The sequence below is a fragment of the Enoplosus armatus genome, chromosome 13 (genome assembly GCF_043641665.1).
Source record: "Enoplosus armatus isolate fEnoArm2 chromosome 13, fEnoArm2.hap1, whole genome shotgun sequence".
Classification (NCBI taxonomy): domain Eukaryota; kingdom Metazoa; phylum Chordata; class Actinopteri; order Centrarchiformes; family Enoplosidae; genus Enoplosus; species Enoplosus armatus.
The window spans coordinates 14428540-14451957 of NC_092192.1; the positions used below are offsets into that span (position 1 = coordinate 14428540).

At 39.7% G+C, this 23418-nt stretch overlaps 2 protein-coding genes across 2 annotated transcripts; both read right to left on the reverse strand.

The window, feature by feature from the left end:
* Positions 1 to 426: 426 nt before the first annotated feature.
* On the reverse strand, positions 427 to 11147 carry arhgap31 (Rho GTPase activating protein 31). The gene is made up of 12 exons (XM_070917905.1): positions 10972 to 11147; positions 8059 to 8161; positions 7344 to 7488; positions 5636 to 5718; positions 5416 to 5523; positions 5099 to 5241; positions 4800 to 5007; positions 4525 to 4646; positions 3992 to 4048; positions 3195 to 3821; positions 2944 to 3092; positions 427 to 2430 (listed from the first exon to the last, which is right to left on the reverse strand). The coding sequence occupies exons 1-12, from the start codon at positions 11069 to 11071 to the stop codon at positions 427 to 429; spliced, it is 3849 nt and encodes a 1282-aa protein (XP_070774006.1). The 5' UTR covers positions 11072 to 11147.
* A 7624-nt stretch (positions 11148 to 18771) lies between these two features.
* b4galt4 (UDP-Gal:betaGlcNAc beta 1,4- galactosyltransferase, polypeptide 4) lies at positions 18772 to 23140 on the reverse strand. The gene is made up of 6 exons (XM_070917822.1): positions 22831 to 23140; positions 21895 to 22127; positions 19659 to 19846; positions 19370 to 19492; positions 19156 to 19260; positions 18772 to 19020 (listed from the first exon to the last, which is right to left on the reverse strand). Exons 1-6 carry the CDS (start codon positions 23090 to 23092, stop codon positions 18885 to 18887), a joined length of 1047 nt encoding a protein of 348 aa, XP_070773923.1. The 5' UTR covers positions 23093 to 23140; the 3' UTR covers positions 18772 to 18884.
* Positions 23141 to 23418: the final 278 nt, after the last annotated feature.

Here is a 23418-nt window from a genome sequence, read left to right on the forward strand (position 1 = left end):
CTCAAATGTGAATATTTGCTGTTTTCTAACTTTAATCTCTGTGTTTTGGACTGTTGTTTGGATGATCAGCTTGGCCACTGGGAAACTGGGATGAAATATATATATATATATATATATTTGACTATTTTCTGATATTTTATAGACCAAACAATGAATCAACTAATCGAGAAAATAATCATCAGATTAATGGATAATTAACAAAAATCATTAGTTGCAGCCCTAAATCTCAGTCAAGCTTACATGGCTTTCACATACATCACAGCGTCCTCTCTTCTTTCTCAAATACTTAAATCTGTCATCCCTCAAGAAATGCTTGAATCATAGCAAACAATGCTAAGATATCCATTAGGTTTTCATCTTGTCCTCCTTTAAGTTTCCACTATAAGTTTCCTCGTATGCTGTATCTATTTACACCCAGTCTCAGAGTCACTCGATCTGCCTGTGGCTCCTGCTGTCAAAGATCATCGACCTCCTCTGCGGCTGGTAGAAGCAGCTGGTGGACGTTTCCAGTCTCTGTCCACTTTTTGGAATAGTCATTTTGTTTTGAAGAGGGATCCCCTCCGGCGTCCTGAAATTCTCCGCCATCTCCCTAGAGAAGACATTCACTGCTGACGTGTCGTTCAGGCTCTTGATGGACGAAAGGAGCTTCCCGTCATCCCCTGATGGCGGGTAGTCCATGATGGGGAAAGGAGGGCTGAGCAGGATGAGACTTTGAGGTCTCTGCCTGTTCCTGAAGGACGGTCTTTGTAAGATATTCCCTCTGTTTGGTCTGGGACAATCTACAAACACTTCCAGACTGGGCGCGTGTCTCCTTGTTATGACTGGCAGCTCTGGAGTGGATGTGGTCTTCAAAGACTCAGCACATTTCTCAACATTTGGCTGTTTTTGGTGTTTGGGGGACGGCTCTTTATTCTCCAACTCCTCTTTCAGATCTGACATCAGTGGAGGAGGTGCAGAGTTGCTTTTCTCTGCGCTCATTTTAGGATATTGCTTCTCTTGTTCCTTCACTGCGTCAAAATCATTCTCGTGTCTGGAGTGAGGTATCTGACTGTACTGCACCTTCGGAGGGACGACGGGCACAGCTTTGGCCTGGCAGGTTTTTATCATGAAGGCTGTTCGCACCGATGACACGCTGACTGGGGCTGAATTTCGGCGTAGAGGCGCCTGCCGATCACTCAGAAACAACTCCAGCTCTGAGGGCAGCCCGTTGTTTACAGGTCCAGACAAGGTCAGTAATCCTCTCTGACAATCTGAATTACGAGTTTGCTGATTAGAAATGTCTCTGATGCATCGATGTCCCAGGTCTAAATTAAGAGAGTACGGCCTGTGTTTAAAAAAGCAATTTTCCTCTCTTCTCTCCGAAGCAGCTGCCTCGTAAGACATCTGTCTGTGAAACCTCTGAGATGGCGCTGTATTCTTCTGTTTTGTTGTGCTGCTTTTTCCTGTGTGAGTTTGTGTTGCGTTATTGCTGTTCACACTGACCCGTGTAGGTACTGATGGCAAACACGTCCATTTAGTTTCTGAGAAGCGTTCAGCGCTCTTAATGAGAGGTTGTCTGTTATCATCAGCTGAAGGAGATGAGATCTTTCCCTCCTCTAAGCTCACAGTTTCCCCACGAGAGCTGAAGGGTGACAGCTGGTTAAACAACTCCTCCACGTCAGGTGAGTGGAGAGGACTGGTAACCCACTGCTTGGCGGAGCTAAGATCCTCCCAGGGCTCCACCAAGTCCAGCTCCTCTGAGTTTCCTCCACATCCTTCGTCAAGGTTTGGCAGCTCTAAGGTTTTACGTCTAGCCTCCAAACACACTGACAGCCTCTGCATGACTTCCACCTCCAGAGTCACACTCTTCTTTGCTCCATTACAGGAGACATTTTTGTTTCCTTGAGGAATTTCATGTTTCTCTGATTTGTTGCCAGTATCATCTGCTCCTGAGGAGCCTTCAGCTGTTGGAGTATCCTCTGTCGTCAAAGGATTCATAACTTTATCTACACAGGTTTCCTTTAAAGGAAGTTGGCACCGTTTGGAGGAAGCTGGGTCGTCTTTGTTTGAGGGTGTGATTTTTTGATGCAGCTTCTTCTCTGTTTCATCCACTATGTCAGCAGGACGGGCATTTTCTGTGCTTCCATCAACAATCACATCAAAGTTTTTGTGGAGAGAAAATAAGATGTCTGACTCTGAGGGCTGTTTCTTCGCAGAATCTGATCCAGTGGCGATTACGTGATCGCTCAGAGAGGTATTTGAAGACTGCTCCCTAAATAATAAAGACAGAGACGGAGAGCTGCGGCTTCGTTTTGATTTGACGTCCATCGTTAACTTCATGACCTCCGAGGTGCTCCTGGTCTCGTCCAGCAGGTCAATTTCAGGTTCAATTATTCTCAGTTCTTGGTGAAGGTCAGACCACAGCTGTTTCCCAGTAGAAGATCTCTTGTCCTGAGAAAGTATAAATGACAAACGAAGAAAAACAGAGAGGATTATATAGAACGAAAATGATTCCACTATTCATCTCCAAAACAAACAAACGTAATCATCCGTACGTGCTGGTTCGAGCCAAAGATATTCACCGCTCACATTAACTTTCTAGAAATTTGAATAATAGGAGAGTTGGGAAAAAGAAAACTGTGTAACAAGAGGATTACAACTCAAAAAGTGCAAACAAATGCTTCCTCTCTTACTTTAAAGCAGGAATATTTGGATTTAGAATACAATGCTACTATTTTCACTTGTGAATCCCAGTAATCCAACTCATCATAATTATAAATATGAGGGCACTAACAAGTAACCAGCTAAAAGCTGGCTTTTAGCTTATTTTAGTAGGTGTTTTATAGCTTTTTATATTGACAAACTTAATTTGAAGATAAAATCAACAGTTCAGAAAACTAAAGGCCCCGATGAAAGATGATGTAATTCTGCTCCAGTGGAAGCACAACTAACTGTATGATTTACCAGTTGCATTGTTATGGGCTGATTGTACAGTTCTTTCCCAGGAGATGGCGCTGTATCTTTGCCTTCTCTTGCATTTGCAAGGGACGGTGGTTCCAGTTCAGAAATATTCATTCCTCCTTCACCTTCTTGCACCACTTCTTTGCTTGTATCTGAATAAAATAAAGTGTGTTTTTCATTATATCCTATTACACATATTTGACTTTAATATGTAATGTAACATTTTAAAATGTGATAAAGGACGATGTCCTCACCCTCTGGCGGGACCTCTGTGTTTTTCTTTTCTGTTCCTTCCTGCTTCTTAGGTTCCAGTTGGGGGAAAGTGTTGCTCTTTCCACTGCCGCTCTGCTCTACGCTCTCTTTGCAGGGTTTCAGAGTAGCTGCTTTGTCCTTGGCGTGGCCCCGGCATGGCGTGCTGTTAGAGCTGATAACGGCTGACACGCGCAGAGGTACAGACACAGCAAAAGGCTCAGATATGTTGACGGCTCTGCGCTGATGCCTCGGTGAGGACTCCAGCGGGAAGAAGCTTCCTGGGAAGGAGGGCCGAGAGGAGCTGTTGTGGGAGGAGCCCGAGTACAACATCCTCCGGTTTTTCGGAGAGGTGGGCTTGTAGCCGCTGAGGTCATCACCTTTGAACACCTTCAGCTGCTCTGGCAGTGTTTTTTGAGGGGGTGCAGAGGCACCTGGTGACCCCTTTTGGTTCATGCTAGCGCTCCAGCCACCTGTCGCCCCACCAGCATTGTTCCCTTTAAACTCCCAGTTTTGGTCGTGTTCACTCAGGTCATAGAGCGAGTCCGATCCCAACGTTCTGGATTTCACATCTGGAACAAAAAGGCTGCCGGGTCCACCAGCCGGACTGCTGCTTCCTGTTCTGTCATCATCTGAGCAGTAAAAATAACACAAGTGATGAATACAAACAGGAAAAAACATCTTCTTTTTATATATAACACCATTTTATAATGAAGCAAAGACAAAGTTTGTAGTTTGTAGTATTACACTATCACTTTAAATTTGCTCTGTTTGAATGAGAATATCAAGGTTTTAGCCCCACCTGTTGGTAAGGAACACAAGGACTCCATGCTCCTGGATGGACGGAGAGCTGCCTTTTCTGTGGAAAAAAACAATAATATTATCACACTTTGACAAAACATTTTAAATATGCAGAGGCTGTAAAAAAAAAAAGAAGCTTTCTTTCACTAAAAAGTGTTTTTTTTCCCTGATAGGTTGTTTCATTTGAATGATTTTTGTATAGGCCTGAAGAGATGACACAATGTAGTATTTCACAATAAGTATAACTTTGTGAGGCTGCACTTATAATCTCAAATAATCTCATGATCTCTTATATTCATCTTGCAACATCATATCATTGTTTCTATTCCTAGTGGTCCTTGATACAGAATGATAATCTTTCTCTTTATATATGATAATGTTGCAAGTCTGTCTCTCTGTTGTTTTACTTGGGAAGTGAGCTATTCATGTTCACATTGGACTATCTTAGACTGCAGGAACAACATGTACATTAAGTGACCTTTCCTTTAAATGTGTGTGGTTGATCACTGTTAACTTTCCAGTTGGACACTCTACCTGTTATCCCTGGTGCTCTTATGAACACACTGCCGTTCCGGCTCAGTTTCCCCTTTGAGTCCACAGACCGTCCCAGGTTAAAGATGGACTTCCACTTCTTCGATTTCCCAGAAAACTTTCTCCTAAGAGATAAACAGGGATTAGAAATAAGGGAGAGTAATAAATACATGGTAAATATAGTAATCAAACACTCTGAAGCATACTGTTTTTAAACTCATAAAAGTCATACTCATAACTCATAAATGCTCAATAGACTGAACCCAAATATGTCATACTTGCTGTCTGATATGTCTATGACGGTGTGGTAGAGTGTGGCAGTGCTGGTATCAGGCAGGCTGTTTTCTCGCTGGCGTTCTTTATGCACAGGATGGTTTGGACTCAAGGACCGGGCCTGGGCTTCTTCCAGGCTCATCAGTTTCATCGGACCACACTGGCCACTGATCGGGAGAGTGGCATACTTCTCTCCACACATCAAACTCGGCCCTGGAGAGGTAAAAAGTCAGTGAATTAGCAAATTATTTATCCCAACAAATCTCCCACAAAAGAATCTGTTTGTATTTTTTGAATATCATACCTTCTTTGGGTTTTATTTGTACAGAACCACCACTGAAGATCTGCTCTGTGTGGTTCAGAATAAACTCAACCACTGACTGTTGTATCCGCACCTCCTGGAAAGCCATGTCTCCATTACCACATGATGCCTCAATGTCTTTAGATCTGAGAAAATAAGAGATGAAAATAATGCATGAGAGCTTTCGGTGTGAATATTTTGAAGCTAAAGGAGCAAAAACATAAATTGTTTTTAGACTGACAAGTTTCTATGCATTTCCTTTTCCTGCATTGAATAAAAGAAATGAAGGTTTTCAAGCACATCTCTGAAGCTAAACTCACCTTAATAGATTTGGAGCCCAAACCAGGGCCAGGTTTCGTGTATGCATGTTTGTCTCGGTGCTTAAGGTGGCAAGATGGGCCAAGTGCTTAGTGAGGTACTCCAGAGTCCTGAGGAGGGTTGACAAACACATTTCTCACAACATTTTATCAGTAAAACCAAACAGGACTGTCAGTTGTACAATTGTCTTTACTGCTGAGAGTGAAAATGCCTGAAGCTCACCTGAAGTGAGCGGTCGGCAGTTCTTTGATGACCCTCTGAATGTGTAAAAGTCTCTCATGATCCCCCTGCACCGAGACCACTTCCTGCATGTCAAACAGAAAGATGTCCGTGTCAAAAGAATTCACATCTGGGGTCGGTAAAAATAAAAGGTTTGGATGCTTGAGACGTATGCCTCACCAGCAATATTATTATTATTATTATTATTATTATTATTATTATTATTTCGTTTCAGCTCATGATTACGGTTTAGAAAACGGTTTGATTTCTGAATTGGACTGCCAATGACGACTTAACCCCAAATATGAACTTAACATCTAACACGTGGTTTTTCCCAGTAAACAGTAAACAGGACCAATGTGTTGATGAACTGTAGGGTAACGCTATGATCCCACTGCATGGCCCTGCAGGCTTCCACCTAGCCTCCTAACCCAGTTATCCCTGCTGAACAAATGTAAACAGACACGCTGGAGTGCGTGCAGTCAAACTCATGTGATTGAGGCCCAAACAGTTGCATATTAGCTGTATTTGTTAGTCATGTGTGAGGCTGTCAACATAAGTAGTGGTTAAAACGTGCTCTTGCGGAGTCTTGTGCCTTTATGTCTAATGGACGAGGCACAAAGATTAACTTCAAAATTACATGTTACTTTACAACAGGTGTGAAAATTAAAAGTGTTTTAATCAGTAATACGCACAACATCAATCACTGTACCTACTGTAGGCGATATAAAAAAGTCCTGCTCAATGCTAATGTTATTCAGAGAGTTCATTCCTTCCATGTGAGGAACTGACTTTTTTGAGTGCTGGAGTTTTCAGGCACGAGCAGCACAAGATTTGTGAATGCCAAGGTATGCAAATGGCCGTCAAGGTACACAGAGAGCATGAACCTGGTCTTACAGTTTGGTATTCATGTTCCCTTCTCTGCCGCTCTTCTCTCTCTTTCACATCCAGAAAATGCAGCCACAAAAGCTTCTCTGGAACTAAATGTAGAGATTGTGTCGCCTCAATTTTGGACACACAGGTTGCCAGATAAAATTTGAATAGCTTGTAGGATCTCATTATATGTTTTTGCTCTTGCTTCATTACAAACCTTAAACCCACCCTGTGATCCAAAAGGGACAGAAACTAAATGTTTTCATCTTTGAATCAAGATTATATACTCTCAGAACAAATTGTTATTTGCCAGAACAGCCTGGCAACACAAACATAAATACACTTTTAAAAGATAAAACAGATCGTAAACATTCAGTCTCTTACAATCAATTTTGTCACAGTATATGGAGGGACACCTTTTATGATTGTAAGGCAGCAACACTACTATTTTTAGTAATGAAGATGATAATGATGAGGTAAAATAAATGTTTTTGTGTTATTATGTTACACAGTATGTTCTTTGCTTACAGTTCATGTGACATCTGCTAATGGTACAGTATTCTTCGGGGAAGAGATGAAAACAGCTGATCTATAGTGGGCCAGTGAGACGAGGTCACACTCGTGAGATATGATAATAAATAAGGTCTATATAGTGCTAACAATATACAGAGCCGTGTGGAATAAATACTGATCACTGACGTCTGGTGTTGCCATTCTGTCTGTTACTAATTGCTGTTCGTAAAGCATGAATATAGAATACATCTGCTGTCAAACCACTTCTAGGTCACACAGGATCTTTGTCTTCACAAAACTGTAAATGTGATTTGAATGTACTCACAGTGAATCTGCTGTATAGCTCGTACGTGAGTAGAGGATTGGGTAGCTCCCTGAAGTACAGCTTACATAAGGAACCCACACAGTGGATGTCCTGGAGGTACACTTCCTTTGTAAGGTCAGGGCACGCCTCAGAGCTGAATTCCTGCCTGCACACACACACACACACACACACACACACACACACACACACACACACACACACACACACACACACACACACACACACACACACACACACAAACACACACACACACACACACACACACACACACACACAGTTAGCTGAATGCTTTGATTGTTTAACACCCATGCTAACTACTGTTGCACAATGTGGCTTGTTAGATTGAAGTCTATCCAGTCAACAAAGATGCTAAACAAGCTCAATCTGAGAAAACAATATTATCTAAATTAAATACACCATGTCTATTTATTCGGGCTGCATGGGAAGAAAATGGGCTGGACAAACAGTCGCCTAATTTTATGGGCATGTTTTGAAATAATATGAGTAATTAATAATAGGTTTTATTGAATAATTGGTGCTGCTCCAAACAGGATGTATAAACCAGTAATTATAGAGTGTGTATAGAGGTGATACATTTTAAACACTCATGCTTTGTACTAAAACCATGATTTTTACCACCTCACGTCTAATCTTTTCCATAACTTGAGATGCCTTTACTCAGCTTTACTGTACATGAAACATGTTGCATGACTACCTGAGACGCTGGATATTTGAGGTGACCCCCGACAGTCTGTAGATCCCGTCCACAATCCCATGCTCCTCAATAAACTCGGCACATTTCTTCAGAACCTGAGGAACTGAAGTTAAGAAATCGTGTCAGTCATATACTGTTAGAGAAACGTGAACATGTTTATTTTCTCCTGTTTCAGCTCTTTTACACATGCACACGCTGGACTTGATGGTCACATTAAATCTTGAAAGCAGGAGAAGGAAACAACTGTAAAGGTAATGTTTCAGCAGTAACAATGCACATACGGTTGACTTCATGGTATAGCGTTTGTTCCACTAGGTCTGTTTTCTATTCCTTAGGGCCACTGATTGTAGGTGGACTTTGACAGGAAGTTAAAAATGGTTTGTTTGTTTCAGAGGAAGGTTGACACACCCAGTCCTTGTAGCTGGTATTACTTACGACATTTCCTCTAATAGAAAATGGCTTTTGAAATGTTACCACTGACCGACAGAACACAGCTTTCCAAGCTACAGTACATCACCTTCTGTCCACAGCCGTGTTTGGCTGCACTTTTTAAAAGATCCAAACAGATTTTACTGTGGCTTCACAGCTCTGATTCATTCTGACCACAACTTCCCTTTAGCTAATACTGAAAATAACAATTGGTTGCAGAGCAGTAGACATGGAAAAAGTTGATTCTGAAACTGAGTGCGATTTATTTTTGATTGTATTGGGATTTTCTTTTTAAACGCAGATCAGCTGTCTTTTAACTAGAGGTCTCTGTGGAGTGCATGACTTAACAGACTGGTACAGATGAGGGAAAATCACATGTTGATTCATCCTGGCTCAGTATTAATGTGAACTAAGAGCAACTCTTTTATAAAGAATAACTTTCAATTGGGTCCAATAGCTTTTCATTGCGTCTCACGTGTTCAAAGTCTCACATGGACCAACTAATTGACTTTTAACCTCTGAGCAGTGCATGCTATTAAGTAGTAATGGGTAATCAATTATGTGTCAGTGCAGGTTTAAAGAAGATACTTAATATTCACTTGTGAAAATACAATTGTCTTTCACAGATAAAAAATGTAAATAAAAACATCTTTTACTCTTTTGAGAGTTTCAGTTCCACGTGCTGCCTTACATTTCTAAACCTTTTGGCTGTATGAATGAACATTATTGTATTCCATGATGTCCCAATAATACGTTATTCTATTGGTAGTTACTTTTGTAGACTTTTCCATTTGAACTACACTCTTATTAAAGTTCATCCTCCACAACATGACAGAATAATTTTGGCAATCAGTAATCACAGCGGACACCAAGAATCTGCCATTTAAATTCTCATCTATTTGACTTTAATAGGATTTCAGTGGCATGCCTGTGGTCAAATGCTGGATGAAGCCTTCACTTAGAGCCTCTCAGTGTTTCTCTGAGGGAAGATTTCTGCTTCTTGTAGACTGGCAACAAAATACAGTTTGATTTTGAACTGATTCTTAAAGACACTTTACGATAACACTGCAAGTTAAATCAACGCATGATGTGTGGCGAGGAAAATTTCAAGTTACAATTCTCAACACAGAGTCAACAGATGCAAGTGATTTGTTTCTACAATAACGTTAAATGTTCCATTAAACGCTGAGACTGCAGCTGCTGCTCAGTGGTTGGCCTTACGAAAACCCATAACAGCCCTGCAGTCTCACTCTTGTCAGGTTTTATAAACTTATTTTATAGTAACATTGTTGTGTGTTGACTTTAAAAGGTCCAGGGTTAGATTTTCCGCTGATTTAGAGAATTGCTTTTCTGAAATTATTGTAGTTTTACAATGACAACATAACACAAAAACAACTTACAGAACTTCATAATCATGATTACCTTTGTTTGTGTGAGACAAAAAGTGTGAGTTTCGCACCCTTTGTCCAACTCAGAATTTGTATTGATCACTCTCATTTGATATATTTCAATGTTTAATCTTACAGACATGAAGGTTAAAGAGTATTTTCTCTCCTTAAAGACTTTGCTCATGAATACCAAAATATTGTGAGTGTGTAAGCGTACAACTTTGCTATGCAGGGAAGATGTGGGCAGGTACACTTTAACACCCTGCTCACAGATACATTTGAAAATATAAGGTTTTTGATGTCACTATATCTAAACTTAACATCTACTTTGTGTCTCTGTAGCTTCCAGTTATTGTCATTAAAAAGCAACGTAATAGACTAACAATCTAAAAAACACAACATGTCTGCTGAACATCCATGATGGAGGGGTACGACCCAAACCTCCTCCCTCACTTCCTGCGCTGAATGCCCCGCCTTACAGAGTGTCCACTCTAACAGGTCTTCCTTAAAGTTATCCTCAGCACAGATATTCATATGCCTCTGCACGTGGGAGATTTCTGTTGACTCTCTTTTTTAGACACCGTCATGGTGCTCCCCCCAAAAAAAGAAAAGAAAATCACAGATGATGGTTGTAAGAAAAGAAGAAGGCATCAGGAGAAAGAAAAGGGGTAAAATAATAAAACCCTCTCCAACAGACCTGACTACATATATGAATATTTGATGACACATTTTCTGTTCTTTTTTCTTAGATCATTATTTTCTCTAAACCATAGGCAGCAGCACCGCCCAGTCTTTTGTCAGACACAAAACTAGTCATAGGAACTATAGTCACTGTTGGAAATTCACACAAAAAAAATGTAAGAGCCACACCCAAAGTCACAAATGACCATTTAATACAGCCAGTGGGTGAATGAATGGCCTTACTAAATGTAAAACACATGTATACCTACAATTCATATACGTAACAAACTTTGAACAAAGCCTGTATTTGTTACATAAAGACACTTTTTGTCTTTTCTGTCTTAATTTCACCACATAACATGTATGTAAAAGGTTAGAATAGCTATAATGATCTAGGAAATGATTAAGAGTTTACCATCTTGTCCTGAATTCTGGAGATGTTCTATCAGGTCACAGCCGAACGCATTTTCGCTTCCTTTCTTTTTGGACTTCTGCTTAGTCCCTTTATTCTTCATGTGGCTCCAGTTAGTAGTCCAGATGATTAAAACAAACAGATCCTTGGAGGCACAGCGATCGATCCATATGACCCCCAGAAAGGTTGAGTTTGTAGGTCAAAAAGCAGCCGCATAGAAATCCCAGCAATCAGCTCCCAAAAGTCTGCATCCGCTCACATTCTGACTAACCACACTGTTGGAGGCTGAGAGCAGAAGTGACGTCACATTTTGAACTTTTAAGTCCTTTAGATTGTCATAACTTCAAGTGACGATCAAAGAAAGGACATGGTGTGACCGTCGCTTCGCTGGGACGTGGCAGAGTGCTGCTTTATCTCTGAAGGATTTGCAGAAACAGCATTAGAATCGGTTGGTTTCCTGTTGTTTTTTTTACCCCCAGCCAGTCTCTCTCTCTCTCTGCTCCTTTTTATCTCCTCCTCTTTTCCTTCATTCCACACAGTCTCCCCTTCTCACTGGCTTCTCTGTAGCTGAGGAAACACACATGTATCAAGAGAGGCAAATCCCCTGAGGAACATTAGTTTTATTTTTTTTTAATTGATTTCCACTTTGAGATTATTGAAATACTCTATGTTTAGAGATGGACTCGTGGCAGTGGTGTGGCAGGGATTTTTGAAAGGTTGAGACTGTGTGAAGGGGAGGGAAATGAAGTGAGGGGAGGAGAACAGCTGACTTCTGTTTCTCTCTTGGTTTAGGAATTACTGACCTCTTTTATCCATTTTTTTCATGTGCCCAAATTCAGAGCTAACGGGAAAGCTGCTCTCTGCCTTCCTGAATGCTCCCAATGTATACAATTTCCTGTGCAAAGAGCCCGGGCTCGAAAACAAAAACAGACGCGTTCTGAAGGAAGAGGGAAGTGGGAGGTGACTGAAGTGAGGGCCTGAAGGGCACAGATGGGAAATGGGGGGAGATCGGGGGGTTGGGGTGAGGAGATGGATGACACACATGGTTCTCGTTACTCACTGCTATGCATTTCATGTTTTTCTTTTCCAAAGTGGACTGAAACTTTATCTCAAAAGACATAATCAATGAATGCCTTAAATGTATAGCATTGATGTTAATCTTGTAAAGCAAATCGTGTTTTCATCCAGTGCTCCAAGTATCTTTGCTACTTCCTGTCTTGAGTACATGTAATCCAATTACATCCCCGCATTCCCAAGAGAAAGATCATGAAAAACTCGCTGGGTAGTGATGATGTATTCCTCATATTTGTAGCCTTTTAACAGTTTCACATGGAAAATTACAGATCCTAAAACCCAAATTCCATAAATTGAGGTTTGTAATTTTACAGCTGTAAAATATTGAACTTTCCCTGAGGGGATATTTTAACACCTAATGACTACTTGCAGTGTATCTACCCCTGTTGGACCACAGTCAAACCACCACTAGTCTTGCGAGCCTCATAACTGTTATTCCCAACAGGCCAAAATAGACGTGAAAAGCAGGTTCCAGTGTTTTGATGCTCCTGATCTCATACCTCCAATGCATCCTAAAAAAATGTCAAACTTGCAGACTCCAATGATGCACAACAGTTATGGTTTCCAAGTCAAATTTCAGCCTTAAGAGCGCATGACAGCTTAGCATACTTAAGCCTGCAGTAAGTGATTTTTTTGGCCACTTGAGATAGTGGAAACAAGCTGTAAAAACAACAGACAAATTATCCGCTTTTAAGTTGATATGACAAACTTGTTTTCTAACAGTTGGACATTGTTAGAATTGGCCATTGGAGCAACACTATCATCCATTTGGAGTGTTTTTGTCCACCAGAATTTCAGTCTAATATTTACTTTTAGTTCTGCTTTTGGTCTCTACCAACCTGAAATATCTGGCTCTTTAGCTGCTAGATGCTCCATTATGTGTCTGCCTGACATTTAATGCTAGGCAGATAGTGAGATGTTTTTACTAAAAACAGCTGCCTGCTTTGGCCAAAAACTACACTGAGAGCTGTGAGAGTGAACCAAAATAGGCCGGAAAATCAAAACAATGAGCTTACAGACCAAAAACTTTCAGTAGAGTTGAGAAAAACTGCAGAGCCGGGTGATAAGTCTATGTGGATTCTTCACTACAAGCGACCCCTTTGACATACAAGTGATGTGATCCTTTGTCCGTGCAAAAATATGAATTATAGCAGCTTTAAGTATTCAAGTTAAGTATGATAGTTCTGTTTGCAGATTAAACACTGCATCCATCCATCTGCCCTACCTGCTTCTTCCTATGCAAGATAACGGGGGAACCTATCCCAGCATGCAATGGCTGAAAGGAAACACGACTGATAACACACACATGCGCGCGCACGCATGCACACACACACACACACACACACACACGCGCACACTCACATCTGCGGGCTCTGTAGAGTTTTCAGTTCACTGCATGACTTTGAACTGTGGGCAAAAACTGCAGCACCCAGAGGAAACTTGAACAACTCAGGACCCTGGACCTTCTTGCTGTACAGGTACCAACGAGCTGCTGGGCTGCCCTGAAAAACTGCAATGAAATTATTTGACATTGACAGGCACGCCTTTAGTCAATTACAAAAACATTTACTTTCCATCCACAAATTAAATCTTTTAAGAACATGTGTGAACTCAAAAAATGTGAACATATAGATTAAGTCTAGATTCAATCTAAAGTACTGAGGCATTGCTTTTCCATAACTTATTGCTCTCTTTACTGTTGCATATAAAGATATGGTGAATTCTTACACTCTACACTCGTACTAGGGTTACTATTTTTACAAGCAGGAACAATACAGTACATATCGTAGGCATTACTGGCATTCTTTTTAACATATCTGAATGGACTAGTTTGTAGAGTAGATCATACTGTTCTGACTTGTAGAGTTGATATTTTTGTGCTAAAAGTGTTTTGTGAATGTCACATGTGAGCTAGATGACCGAGCCTGGCCTCCACCAGACAAAGCTTTCTTTCTGCACCATAGGAAGAGGAGATGACATCATTCTGTCCATACAAAGCCTCAGACATCCCGCTCTTTCTTTGCACTGGTAAAAAAAAAAAGGTCTATGCTGAGAAGACATTTCATTGTATCTGAATAATAAGGGGTTATTCTTGTCCTTACTTTTAGTACATGTCCTCAGAGTGATGCAATGTCTTAGTGGATCTACAGCATAACTTAGCTTCTGCTAAATGCCAGAGAGTGGAAAAGATGCCATGAGGGAAACAGACAAAATATTCTTTATATATAAAATGTTGATTTGAAGGTGAAGATAATAAATGTTCATGTTACTCGCTGATATAGAGCAGGACTGTCTAATCAGGATTTGTGAACATGATCAATGCTACCCCAAGATGCTGATGATGATCGGACAGAATGAATGAAGTTTAAAGAAAGTAAATTCAGCATTAATTGATGGATCATACATCAGGTAATAATACTGGGTGCAAGTGGATTTTCCTGGTTGAACCCTTCTGGTAACATTCTTGTACAAAACCAGATGGAATAAAATGTTATACCCAACAACATTTCACTGCACAGGCGCTGGTGTTATGACTGTCAGTGGTATGTATGCACACAGACTTGTCATGACTTCCTATTTCACAAAATACCTCAACAAATTGTGTGTATGTTTCAAGACTCAAGCCTAAATCTTGACAGAAATTAGTGTTAGAGTTTGTGTTATTGTGACACTACACATAATGTGGTTACTGTGTGACTCCAAATAAATAAAACTGAACCATTATGGTGGGAAAACATGGTGAAAATTCAATTATAAAAAGGATTCCACTTGCCCTCCGCAGTATATTTGTGGTATGATACTGGCCAATTCATGTTTTGGATTCCATAGTCTACATTCACAGCCAGTATCTCTCCTCTCACAGACAATGTGTCATGGAGGGACTAAACTGATTTTGAAGGGAATGTGAGGAGTTGATTTGATTGACCAGCCCTCTGACAATTGCATTTCACAAATCAGTTTTTTTGTTCTTGTTTTCCTGAGGCCAAAAACCAGCTCCATCAGGAAAAAACTTGTCATTTATGTATGCTTTCATTAGCTACCATTTGTTGTTTTTCCTTTATATGGTCCACATGCTATGCTGTGTGACATCTTCCCACATTTCAAACAAACAAGACTTAATCATGTTGTTATTGTCATTAAGACTACTGTTGCACAAATTGCCTGGCAATAAAAGAACTCTTTCTGTAACTAACAAGGACAGGAGAACTCCCTCAATACGTTTTTCCAATAGTGGATTTTGAGCTCTCAAGGACCCCCATTGGTCAGATTCAGACACTGCAGGCTGTTGCCATCTTGGTGGGACTGTGCCTGTTCTATGCAACATACTATCACATAATAACATAAATTCCATGAGATATTAGTAATACAGTGAATTATTTATGCCATTCTAAATAAGCTGGGAGAAGCTTATTTAGAGGGGGTTAATTTTATCCTGAAACCATCCACAGGAAGGGATCAGGCAAGCGGGGCAGGGAGGGGTGGTCAGGATCTGGTCATGACTGAAGTTTCCAGATGAAGAGGAGAGCAGGAGAGTAGACAACCCCTGGACATGTGCAGTGTAATGCAAGAACACAGGGCCAATGCACGTAAGGCTCAGCTTGAATTTTCATCATCAAATATGAAGGTGTTATAAAAAGCTACAAGCACCAGGGAGTATCATAAAAATACAAAAAAATATATATTATATTAAATTTATTGCACCGAGTAGTACCACCAACATATCCCAAACATTACAGATAGAGCATCAACTGCCACAAAAAAGCAAGCTAAATTTCCTCAACGATCATAAGGATTGAATTGTCCCAATTACAGTATTTAAGTAGCCCTCACCGATATTTTGAGCTACTTGTCAGTTCTTTTTTCACTCATGATTGACGAAAATAAAACAAACACTTTAACATTAAGCTGCATATCTTATCGGATAAACCAAAATCGTGGATTTCAAATTTGTAGGTTTTTGCACTGGAACACATTAAACCATAAGACAATTCATAAGAAAAAATACTATTCATTATACATGTGTTCTAAAGAGAAAATAGTCCTATTAGAAGTGAAACGTATAATCTCCCTCTGTCATGATCTGCGTTCTCCCATCAACACAAGCAAAACCACACAAATCAACATACAAACACAAATCTACCAAATGACATTCTTCTGAGTTAAATTGGCATCACTTTGAATTTCATACAATGATTCATATAAAAATAAGAAACAAATTCAAATAAAACAATGTCGGTTGAGTATTTGATGCTACACTATTACCACGCACTTTCTGGGTTGTGATTATTTTACAAAATCTTATTGAGAAGTTGTAGTTTAACTTGAGCACTTTCAATATTTTTACATGTAAAAGTTTTCAACCCACAGTAGAAAAATACCCCTCAAAACATTCATTCAGGAGTTGAAATAAACGGACGATCAGGCCACCAACAAAATGCAAACTCAAGAGTTTCATCATGGCTACAGCGTACTGTAAATGAACAGTTGTTCAGTTCATCAACAGCATGAAATTTAGAGCAACCTGTAGTTATTATGAATATATCATGAAAAGTGGCTCAAGTAAACTGTAACCACGTTTGTCATTGTTGTTGCTAATATTGCTGTCTTGAAAGAAGTAGATTTGCTGGTCAGATAAATAAAGACAAAACATAATACCAGCAGCTAAACTACCATCATACATTAATTAAAATAAAATCATTTACATAACAAATTTGATATGAGTGTATCACACACACATTTCTAAGCAGCATGTAATTATCAAAGCATAAGTATGCAGAGTTTTCTTGACTTAAAGTAAGAAAAAGTTATATTGATTGGTCTGAAAAGACTACAATTATCATTTAAAAAATGTTAAAAGTTATAAATAAAAATCCACCACCCATTAATTCCTGATTAAAAATCAAGCATGTAAGGCCTTCTAAAAAAACATGCAGTATAAGAAATCATACCTTATCACTGAGGCTCACAAAACTACTTTTCAAGACAAAGACATTGTTCATCCAAAGATGGTCGAGGATCTCAAGTTCTGTAAATAAAGCCAGTTGGCCTAAGGCAGCCAAAGGTAATAATAATTTAGGTTGTTTCCAGAGTTTCCTATCAAATCCTAAGAGCAGAAGTAAGAACCAATTTTAACCTTCCAACAGGCGATATTTTGACATCATAGCTGGAAATGATCAGGTGTAATTAATAATATTATCGAGGCTGCACTTCAAGTAAGTGAGCCAGTTTCAGGTTCCTGTGACAATATACATTATCACCATTTTCAAAATAAAATATCTGAATATCACTTGATATGATCAGCCCTGCATATATTATTATTGCTTGCCTTAAGTTTTTCTTCTTCTGCACACAAGGTTCTATACCGACGTAATAATAACTCACTTTATGATACGGAGCAGCAACATTACCGGCAAGTTTTAGATGAGGAAAACCTCAGATATCTAGCATTATTAAGATTACTAAGATTTCATTAATATGTTCACGTTGTCCTCTATCAACAAACACCAGAAGCAGCCATTCCTTTGTACTGTCAGCTTTATGCCTGTGGGTGTCCTGTTAATGTTCTTGCCAGAAAACTGACTAACCAACGGTTGGACTCGCCAGATATACATTTAGATGCATTTAACCTAAAAACAACTACTACAATAACAATTTCAGTGTGTTATTACGAAGTAATTATTACGTGTTTTATATTTGTATTTAATTTAAAGGAATTTATCATTTATTTTTATTTCGACATTAAGGATTTTTTTGTTGATATGTGTCAAAAAAGCCATATTATGTCCACTGTGCTTCAACAAAACATGGCAAGTCTAAGGGGAATGATTACTTGAAACTGGTAAGATAATAGTATATCAAGGCTCTGTTGTTGTTAGTATGTTTTGTCTTTCTGCCATCTAGCAGTCACATATGAATTAATACAGCTTTAATGCACATTACTTTTATGAACTGATCCAATGTTCACTTTCAGAACATTGCATCAGATTACACAGCGTCTGCAGTTTGTGATTAACATGTCAGTGTCAATAAAACAAGTCTACTAAGCTACCGATCAATCATCTTTTTGCATTGAAGTCCAAGCAGCCTTGAATCAAACCTAAACATTAAATTAATAATATAGGCTCTGCACAACTACAATGTTAATCTCAGTTATCTGGGTAACTGTCAGTTTAAAGTTGGGCGGAGCTATGTTGGGAAACATATAGTCACTATATGCTTTGTAGTATTTAAGGTGCAAAACTGTCCTGCCCTGACACAAACAACAAATCTAACGTGAGCATGAAGGAGATATCGATCAATCGCAGTCTGTACCTCCCGGACAGTCCTGAGACAACATCTAATTAGGCAAAATGTGTGAACACACCTGTGCCTGTAGGGGCTTTAGAAAAAGTCAATGCACAGAATGAAGCACACAAAATACACATTGTATACACACATATATCAAATATCAGCATGTTTTATGCTGTAATATATTATGCTGGTAAACAATAAGGCATATGCATAAATAAATTTAAGTCCGACAGCTGTTTAGCAAAACATTTAAATACCAGGAATATCTATAGGCTAACTTCTTTATTTGACCAAAGCCAATATTTTTTTTTTGCCAGCGGCGGGTCACAATATGAAGAAGGCAGCACAATATGCAAAAATGTGCAAAGATGTAGTTGCCGGCTGAGCTTAATTTTAATATGTAAAATAATCAGAACAATGTGCATTTTGTGTGCTTAATATTGTGTCTTGTACACATGTAGTAGCTTTTCTGCACTCTGTGGTCTAAACATACGGTATAAAATATATCAGAAAATATTTTTTGGTCACAGCACGGCTTCCTGTTTGAAATCTCAACTCTGTGGCTTACCAATGTCCACAGTAACATTCACATAAAGAGGAAGTCTTTCTACCGACAAAGTCTTATATGAGCAGCTGTTGAGTCCATCCTTTCTCCATACCTGCGGTGTTCGTCCTAACAACCTCATCCTGGGAAGCAAAGAAAAAAAAAAAGTTAATTGAAGAGATTAAATTTGCTGCACAAATCAGGATGCATACATTTAATTGACCTATAACGTGCTGAAAGAAGCATAACATATTATCCACATCAGTAGAATTACTCACCTGTCTTTGTTTATTTCATTGCCGCTGTCCCGTTTGTGAAACACCATGGTATAGCGAGCTACATCAGCAGGCGGCCTCATAATCTTCATTTTCTGCAGCTCAACTCTGCGTGAGACAGCAGACCCACATGTATCAGTATACCACATCTGCTCCAGATGTGATAAAAAGAAACAATAATAATCTGAAACACTGTTGTCACTTGTTTCTGTCTCACCTGATGCGAAGGTCGTCATCCTCTCCGCCCCAACCCCAGTAAGTGTTTGAGAATCCATTCACTTGAAGAAACTGGTCTTTGGTCATAGCTGTGACTCCTCCAAAGTAGCCTTTGTAACGCAGCCTGAGGGTAGAAGAACAGGAAGAAAAATTACAGTTCTTTGTTTAAAGATCATATCAGGGCTTTCAACACAAAACCAGGCCTAAAGAGACAGCCATTCGTTAGGGTAATACAAAGTTTAACTGCTGACTCATGACTTACAGGAATTTGCTCTTAGTCATATACTCACTTGTATCCTGTGGCATTCCGGCCAACCACCAAGTGTTTGGGCTGTTTGTCACAGACATATAAATTGTGATCATTTTCAGGAACCAGGTCCACATCATGGAAGATGAAGCACTCCCAACTGTAGTCCTTCAGTGCCTCCAAATACCCGACATTCAGTAACTTGGCACGGTTAAAGGTTGCATCACCAGCCTTTAAAAAAAGAAAACGCAATAAAAATCACAATCTGCTATTGTCCTTTATGGACTATGTGCAGTTCAAAGCTCGGTGTAGATGTGCATGTTCATAACTTTCATTGTTGCAGTGGCATCATCATATTTAGGCTACTTTAGGAAAATACAGAGCTTAGCAAGTGAATTTATAGGATGTGCTTTATTCTGATTGATTTCTGTAAGTAACCACCATGAAAGCCATGCTGCCTCAGTATGGAGCCATATGACCAAATAGGAACCAAAACATTATAAAGCATTTCATACAATTAAAGCAGAAAAGAAACCAACTAATCTGGATAAATGTGTGGCTGTACATGTGTGAACACTGGATTCACATTACAAACTACTAATCTAAACCAGTGCTGACATACTGTTGTTTTGCCCGTCTCTATCCGTCTTATACATTTGTATAACACACACACACACACAATACAGGTACAGTATTTACCTGTTCTGTGGTTTGCCTTCTAGTTAGTGAAATTAATTATTTCTTCTTGGAGTACTCAGAACATCATTTGGTTGCAGATGATTTGCCTTTGGCATGTGAAAATGTTTCGCCTCACTAGTTTCTTTGTTTCCGGCAGCAATTTCAGTGTTTTTTTGTGCATCACAGTCTTTGAAGTACACAAGTGTTACAAGTTTTATGTCTCCAGTAAGGATGCACTCAGTGTCCAAAATTAACTTTTTGACTCACCGGCCAAGGGGTACTGGTAGATGAAGATATCCACTGGCCAAGCATATTTTTTACTGGCCAAAATGATAAATTGCCTTTTTGTGTCACATTTACATTTGCTTCAGTACATTTCATTGAGATAATATGGCATATAAGGCCATAAAGCCAGAGCAAAATTTGCATTTCATCGGTGGGTTTACATTTTAAAAAGTTGGCTTAGTCCTTGTAAATATCGCCACATAACAGCTATTTCATTAGTTTAACAGCAGCTAGCAGCAGACCAGCAGAAAGTGACAGTTTAGCAAAGTAGCTGATGTTCTGTATGCCGTCAGTTTCACAGCACTGTTTAAACGTGTGTAAAACACGTATGGTATTTCCCGCCAGTGTGGCAGATAGCCTTCCGAGATTTACTGGACAAATGGAAAAATCTATCCGCATTTGGCGCTGGGCAGGTGTTCATTTCGGACCCTGGATGTACTGATTATAGAAAAACATTGAGCAACTAGCCAATAGTTTGGTTTTCCTTACAACTTTTATGCTTTCTTCTTCACTTAAAGTCAGTGTATTTTTTACAGAGTGAGTTATAATATACACCGATCAGGCATAACATTATGACCACTGACAGGTGAAGTGAATAACACCTCATCATGGCACCTGGGATATATTAGGCAACAAATGAACATTTTGTCCTCAAACTTGATGTGTTAGAAGCAGGAAAAATGGGCAAGCGTAAGGATTTGAGCGAGTTTGACAAGGGCCAAATTGTGATGGCTAGACGACTGGGTCAGATCATCTCCAAAACTGCAGCTCTTGTGGGGTGTTCCCAGTCTGCAGTGGTCAGTATCTATCAAAAGTGGTCCAAGGAAGGAACAGTGGTGAACCGGTGACAGGATCATGGGGGCGGCCAAGGCTCATTGATGCATGTGGGGAGCGAAGGCTGGCCCGGGTGGTCCGATCCAACAGACGAGCTACTGTAGCTCAAATTGCCAAAGAAGTTAATGCTGGTTCTGATGGAAAGGTGTCAGAATACAGAGTGCATCGCAGTTTGATGCGTATGGGGCTGCCAAATACCATCGCACACCTTCAGGGGTCTAGTGGAGTCCATGCCTCGACGGGTCAGGGCTGTTTTGGCAGCAAAAGGGGGACCAACACAATATTAGGCAGGTGGTCATAATGTTATGCCTGATCGGTGTATATATATATGTATATATGTATATATATATATATATATTTCTTTTTTTTTTTCCTTTTTCTTTTCAACAACTTCAGTGTAGTTTCCTGATATGATAAACCAATACTATATGTTTACTATGTAAACTGTGGGACATAAAAGTGTGCACGATGAGGAGGAATACCTGCTGAATGACATAAATGGCGTAGTGCAGCTGCTGCCTCTGCAGAAAGGGGTGCAGGTGGTGCAAGAGGTAGAGGAGGTGTCTCTCTCTGCTGCGATGAGGGATGAGGATCGCTACGCTCTGCCTCGCTGTACAGTCCGAGGGCTCATAATCGCCTTCAGTCACTCCTTTGTTGTCACTCTCCACATCCTTCAGTTTCAGAGAGGATTCAAAGGACAGCTTCACAGCTCCATCTGCAGAAGTTAACAAATTCAACCAGTAATCTTGACAGTCTTAAGTGCTAGTGATCATTCTGTTATATGTGATTCATAACACAGTAAGCAGATTAAGTCAACACGTAGGACCTACAAATGCAATTCACAAGTATTTCGAGATTATAATGCTCTCAATTGTAGGTTCATATGCTATAAGACAATTTTGACAAGCATGTTGTACTTTTAAATCAAAAGCCTTAGCACACAAAACAATAGCCAAGAATTAAAAAAAATGAAGAATAGGTTCACCAGTTTTAAATCCTAATAAGTCCTAACCCTTTAAATGTTGTTTCTCATCATTTACAAATCAATCAACCATTGCTTTAGTTTCGAGAAACTGTTGTCACCAGTGTTGAAAGTGACATCACTGATTCATGATTGGCATAATCCCTTGTCTGGTTTATTACATAGCAGTTAACTTATCAACTCTACCGTTCTTTCCTCTACGCTGTCATGTAGCCAATGTAAATCTGGAGAACTTACAGAAAGAAACATAAAACAGAGTATAAACAAACCATTCTTATTTAGCAAGCGGGCACCGCAAGACAGACAGATTTCATTTACTTCTGAGAAGATGACTATTTTTCTTTTAATCAGCCAAAATCTTAAACCAGTTAAATCAAAATAACTTATACACAGTAAGTTTGTCACCTCTTTAATCTGCACTATGGTGTATACTTACGTAGCAATGGTGACTCCTGAGGGCATTCGACTTTCGGTGGTGGAGTATTTAAGCGAACAGGTGTCGCTGTCCAAGAGTTGAGTTTATCCCTCAAGCTGTCTCCTTTGACCAGAGTTTGTGTTGTGGCGGAGGAAGCCTGAACGGATTTCACTGCTACGCCTGAAAAAGTTGCGATCCATGCCAGCACTGAGAGCGAGAGAAGGAGCAGTACAAAATACTTCCCCCTCCGCAAAATCTTGCACACAGGTGAACAGAAGCCCATGGCTGTGTGACTGTGCTGATGTGAAACAGTAAAAGTGGCAACTGTAAATGCTGTTAGTTATAATTTAAGATATTTCCTCCGTGCAGGACATTTCAGCTGAAATACTGACAGTCACAGTTTCACTAACCACTCATCCCATGGCGATGAAACATGCTGCTGAACTATACAGTAAATCAATTATATGATCACTGTGAAGTAAGGAAAACTTATTGGTGAAAATCCATCGCTGAATCCTCAAAATCCACTTTCAGGAGGTGAGGCCAAAAAGTTCTCTGACAACTGCAAATTGATTTAGAGAGAAAAGACGTCACTGCAAAGATCATAAT